Genomic DNA, 6000 nt, shown 5'->3' with positions numbered 1-6000 from the left:
TCTCAGGGCTTGTGGGTCTCTTCTGACTCAGGGTATATTGCATGCTTCTACAACAGGGAATTACTGCCTTTTTGGACGGGTTTATGTATCACAGCCCGTGAAGATAATCTGGTTTGGGGACCTGGCTGGCCGCTTTGTGGCTTTTTGCTTCAGGGAAGTATTTGATGTGGTTTGAAACTGCAGATGTGACTATAGGGGCCAACTTCTACCAAGTGCCTACACAGCCAGACTTTTTTCTGACAGTTTTTTCACCTTATTATTGTTGTCGTCCAATCACCAAAGTACTTTGCACAGAGGTGTGAGAAGTCTGAGTGCTTCCTGGCTCACTCCATGGTGGCCAGGGGTGATGGTGGCTTTGGCATGGTTGGTTCCCTCAGAGAGAACTGGTGCAGCAGAGGGAGGCCATTTTTCTGGGGAATGCTCCCTGATGAAAGGGCCATTCCCATCTCTGCTGGGCAGAGGACATGGAAGCAGCTGTGAATCAGCAGTCAGACTTTATCTGACCTTTTATCTGTCTGACCTGCCCTCCCTACAAGACTGAACACAAAATGTCATGCAGTTCCCTTCTATCAAGCCCACAGGCAAAGGTTTATCTAAATTACACGTGTCTGTGTGTCTTGAGTCATGCAGCCAATTTTCCATCAGTGGCTCTCTAAGCACTACATGTCCCTTGATCCACCACAATGGGTATCCAGCCAGGATTACAAAGCATGCAGATCCAAAAGTGACATTAGCCTGAAGCAATAAATAAACTGTTTTCAAACTACCTGTCTTGTTAGCAGCAAGACTTGTTCAGCTCTGCTCCTGTGAATGGCCTCATTTCATCTTCCAAATCCCAAGATGTGCACATTGAAAGGATCTTACATCCCCAGCTTGCTGCACGTGGAAATTATATTAACAGCAACTACACTCCTCAGCACAGAGCAATTAAAGGATCAGGTTAAATAACAACTAGTCTTTGTATCCAAGCCCAGAGCATGTGCTAAACAAATTTGTGCTTGTGGTCTACATCACTGATCAGTAAGTGGCTGTGGCAGTGGCAGGGATATGGTCAGGAGCTGGGGCTGGGGGGCTGCAACTTACCCCAGCCCCAGGGGGATGCAGACATGAGTCCAAGTCACAACTTCATAGTTCTTCATTATTCTGCAAATAATCTCCCTGATACACAGGCGCATGACATTTCTTTGCAAATTTGTTTGAATTTGCATCCAAATAATTTATATGAATGAGTCACTGCCCAATAAGAGATTTAAAAAATGGAAAAAGCATTAAATGAAAAACGTGGAAGTTTTTCCCTTTGCTTATGAAAATAATTAAAGATTACAGCTACCTTTTATATTAATTTATTAGAAAAAAGATACAGTTTAATGTGCAAATATATACACCAAACATTACAATGAAACATGAGGAAGGTGAGCCCCTTCCCTCTAGCAATGACTAACTCCTTCATAACAGAGATGACTGTTTAATGCTTCCCCACAGATTTACAAATACAAAAAATGTATAATGCTTCATTTGCACAAGACAAAAGTCTATTTTTATTTGAAAAAAAAATAATTCTGGCTTTGACATGGCAAAAGTCTGCTATTTTGGTGGCTTTTGTTTTTTTTTTTAAACCTGAGCAAGTTTTGCAGAACAGGGGGACAAAGGGAAGGCATTGCCCTGTGCTTCGTTCGTATCACAGCATCTGATGGTCTTTGAATTACTAAACCACTGAGTCACTTCAAGTGAATGCAACTCCAAAATCTACATCTATGATGTAGTTAGTGACATAGAAGAAAGCGGGCACTACCATTGGCAAAAGTGAGCTGGCCAAAAACACCTGGCTCCAGTTAAATGGCGGTTGACATTTCTCAGGTTCATATCTGTCAGTAAGGACATTAATGCTGCCTCCTGTAATAAAGGAATTATAAACGTAAAATGCAGTTTAGTCCAAAAAGCAAATGAGTTGTGGATCCTGCTATGCCTTGCTCATATATGTGGTCATTGAAGGAGTGCAAAGTGAGGCCATATGAAACCCATCAGTGAAGGAAACCAGATGAGGGCCTCAACAATAACCAGAGGACTCAAAGCCTTGAGCTTGGTTATTTTCCACATCATCCTGCAACCAAGCTTCACCTGGCAACTCCACAGGGTGACATTTCCAATTAAACAAAAACTATCCTGCTCATTTAGAGCTTCTCTCCATTTTAAACAAGAAGGCCCAGCAGTGCTGGAGAAGGCACTACAAGTCCTGAGCTGGGCAATGCCAGTTCCCCCAGAAGACAAGAGTTTCCCGAGGGACCACTGGCCATCCCATGCTCATTTAGGTGCAGAGCCTCTCTCTGCATCAGCTCTTGTGACACTTTTCTAAAAAATACATACAAATAACAGATCCATGGCAAAAACAAGACACCACCTGGTGCCTGGCTGGCCCCAAAGCCGTGGCGAACTGAGAGCTCTGGCCTGGGCTGTGCTTTCAGACATGACACTGTCAAAAGCTGACTGAGTTTTCAGGTTTTCCTTCCTCTTTGGCCAAGGGATTGGGATTTAAGAACAGACTTAAATAAACAGTGGCTCCTTTTTGCTCTGTAACACCCCTCCTCTCCCACCGGCTGCTTCTGTGGGTACTGGCCTAAAGGTTTGTCATCGTGTATTAGAGCAAGGGCTGCTGTGGCTTCATTCACACCCAAATCCTTAGGGACAGGGTGGCCTCAGCAGATTTGGCCTTTGTCATCTTCCTACCATCCTCCTCCTCTTTACCCTCTTTGAAGTATTGTGGAATTTGACCAAACAATAGAAAAAAAAAGCCTTGGTGGAAGACTGCTCGGCTTTTGGATTTTTTTTTGTTGGATATTTTTAATTTCTCCTGTTTCATGTGTTGTACTGGCACAAGAATGCATGTCACAGATCCTGGAGCAGAGGGTAAAAACAGACTTTACATGAAAATTTGAATAAACCCTCAAATTTAGCTTCTAGTTAAAAAGAGAAAACCAGTGAGCAGCATTTGATCAAGATAAGAGGGCGGTGGGGGCAGGCAGGGGACACAGGAAGTTGAAAGAGGCCATTCTGATCTAAGGACTGTCCTTGCCAAGGTATATGCTTATGTCCTTTTAGGGAAATAAAAATATCGAGAGAGCTCTTTTTTCTTTCTGTTAGCCAGATTTGTTGAAATTTAAATATTTTTACAATAAACTAGAATAACAAGTGAGTCAGTTGTCTCCAATAACTCAGTGTTTTTCCTCTTCAGAAAATTTTCTGACAGCATGAAAAGAAACACTCCAGTCAAACACAATCTGATCTGTACGCGATGCTGATCCGCATCGGAGGCTGCCCTGACATCACTCCACAATCCAGGATCTGCAGTAGCAGAACACAACTTTACCTGCCCTCTGTGGAGATTTTCTGTCCCTAACATAAAACACTGGTCTTTTAACCCCTTCAGTACGTCATCATACACCAAGAGCTTTCAGTGATGCGTTATTTGTACACCTTGAAAGAAAGGCAATTCTTTTGAGCAGAAAGTCAAAGGTCTCAGTATCTGTGGCCCTTCTGTGCTTCCCTCTCTCTGACACCTCTGTGGAGGTACAGATCTCCACTGCCCCTGTTGCAATACCACTCCCAGGGCACGGTTGCTCACAGCTCTGCTAAATCAGTTTGAGGACAAACCCCGGGGTTTTAACAAACTAAATTTCACAACAGACAGACAAGATGTATACAGAAAAGTCGGAATTATTTTCAAAATTTTTGTGAACATCAACTTTCACTTTAGAGCTTCTGTGAGGGGGCGAGGAGGAGCAGAGCATGGGGGAACAGCAGGTCAGCTATCTGTAGGATTAACCCCTGTTTTCCAAGCAGCTCTGGTCTGGGACACTTGGTGCCTGCAGGCCTGGGTGCCCAGTTTGCCCCAGAGTCAATAAAGGTGCTGGCGAACCTTTTTCTTGCAGGGCAAGCTAATGAGAGCCTGGTCACCACAGATCCCCAGGGTTTGGGCTAAAGAAGCAGTAAGACTTGCAAGCCCTTCAGCTCTCTTGAGGTAGGAGGAAAACTGTGTTTCTGTTGGCTATGCTGCCTCTCCCACAGGATGTGAGACTGGGCCACATCTCTCAGCCTCTCAGAGTGCCTGAATGGTTGGAGCAGAGTGAGTGCAGAGGAGGAAGTTGAGTAGAAGCCTTGAAATGCCAGTGGTTTCTGCAATGACATTTCTACAACCTCTGTTTGGTAAATCAGCATTTTTGGGATGTCAGGTTACAGTAATGCAATGTGGTAACAACAGGCACACAAAGGGAGGGCAGTGACTTGGCACTGTCAGAGAAGAAATCTTTTGTAAGGGTCCTGTCTGTTTGTCCATGTCGACAGGATCAGACCTCTTATGGCTACTGGGACTTACCTACAGGAGCAAAGCCTGCGAGACCAAATCCAGAGTGGGTCACTCAGCGTCACTGTCTACTTCCATGAGTCAGGTGGCTGTGTGCCACTTTAAAATAAAGACTGCAGCCAAGCGTTTAAAGTTAAATATCTTATAAACTATACACATATGTGATCCTGAGATAGTGCCTGTGACAAGTCCCAAGGTAGATAAGCTTCCTGAACCCAGAGGTCCTCACGCCGCGGGAGCGCATTGTTGTTCTGTTTTGGCAGGCTCCCGGCCTCTCTCGGAGCGCGCTGCACTTCCTAACGCTCTTTTTTTTTTGGGGTGGGTCTAGTGAAACAATCAGATTGACGACTGCTACCAGCAACTCCAATGGCATTTCTTCTGCTGTTCAGATGAAAGCATTCTTGATCCTTTGCCAGTTCTCTCAAGACTTGCAGAAACAGGCTCACAGCTTCCCTTTCTATTTTTTGGCCAGCCAAGGGCTGTGTGGCTGCAGCCTCCTGCTAGAAGAGCAGCTGTGCTGGGCCGTGCTGAAGACACTTCTCAAGATAGGGGAGAAAACATGAGTAGGAATCAGACAGAAAGGCGACAAGTATGAGCCACAAAGGAGAGAAGAAGCTTAATACAATGACTGTCGTCCAGAGGGTCAAAGACCATGCGTTCCAGTCGCATGGGCACGTAGTCCTGTTTTGAGTTCTGACAGCATCAGCTCACAGTCAGACCTTTTAAACCCAGGGGAAAAAATATTTTTCAAAATTCTCTTTGCTTAAGCACTATATATTCAAAAAGTTCCTTTTATTGTTTCAGTATTTTAGCCCTTAGTTGATTAGTCACCAATACCTGTCAGATGCCTGCTGCCATAAAAGCACTCCAAGCACCTGCAGTATTTGTAGGAATATTAAAAAACAGCTTTAGCAACTAGGAATTATGCAACTGAGGGAGAAGGCAGGACGAAGTAGATTAATGCAACTTGTAGTGGATTTGTTAACGTTAAGTGTATGACTCGTCGCAGAATCATGCCAGAAAATGGTACCATGTAGCTTAGTGGTAAGGGCAGTAGAAAGAGTAATGCATTACTTTAATCATCAGTGAACCACTCACTCACTCAACATACTATTTCCAGCTGAAATCAAAGGTTTCCAGTAAAAATGCCTCTACAGATTGTATCTTACAACTCTCTCTGCCTTTGAACTCTACTGTGATAGCTGCTTCATTAACACTGTGGTTCCAGTGCAAAAAAAAAATCTTCCAGATCCCAAATCTTCTTCCTTTAGACTTTTGATTGTCTTTCATCTGTCCATTCCTGCTTAGTGTTCTGTAAAGCTTGAGTTTTCTGTTCATCTACCTGGACATAGTCCACCCTCTGTTCCTCAGACAGAAAAGGTTTCTGCAGGACAGAGAAGAAAAAAACAATATATTAACTTCCAGGTTGAAAAGGAATGCTAGTGAAACTTGTCTTGATTTTCTATTTTCCCTTTCCCTCGTTCCTTGATTGCTTCACTTCACCTTGAAGCTCACAGTGACATCAGCTGACAAAAGCTTTGCTTTACAGCCTGCTTTAGCTATAATTATCCATCTGTTACTCTGTCACTCAGCCCAGCACAGTGAGCGAGGGAAACGTGCTGTGCTGGCTACTTCCATGCAGA

The 6000-nt window shown here is 44.0% G+C and overlaps 1 protein-coding gene across 3 annotated transcripts in view; it reads right to left on the bottom strand.

The window, feature by feature from the left end:
• Nucleotides 1-1327: 1327 nt before the first annotated feature.
• GAB3 (GRB2 associated binding protein 3) overlaps nucleotides 1328-6000 on the bottom strand; it is a 65958-nt gene continuing 61285 nt past the window's right edge. For all 3 annotated transcript variants that reach the window (XM_032702227.1, XM_032702224.1, XM_032702225.1), the window contains exon 10: nucleotides 1328-5741. In XM_032702227.1, the coding sequence (XP_032558118.1) occupies nucleotides 5625-5741 (117 nt within the window). In that variant the 3' untranslated portion in view covers nucleotides 1328-5624. The remainder of the gene's footprint in view (nucleotides 5742-6000) is intronic.

Source organism: Chiroxiphia lanceolata, chromosome 14 (assembly GCF_009829145.1).
Source record: "Chiroxiphia lanceolata isolate bChiLan1 chromosome 14, bChiLan1.pri, whole genome shotgun sequence".
Classification (NCBI taxonomy): Eukaryota; Metazoa; Chordata; class Aves; order Passeriformes; family Pipridae; genus Chiroxiphia; species Chiroxiphia lanceolata.
The sequence above is the reverse complement of the archived record's forward strand: the minus strand, read 5'-3'. Positions and strand labels throughout refer to the sequence as shown.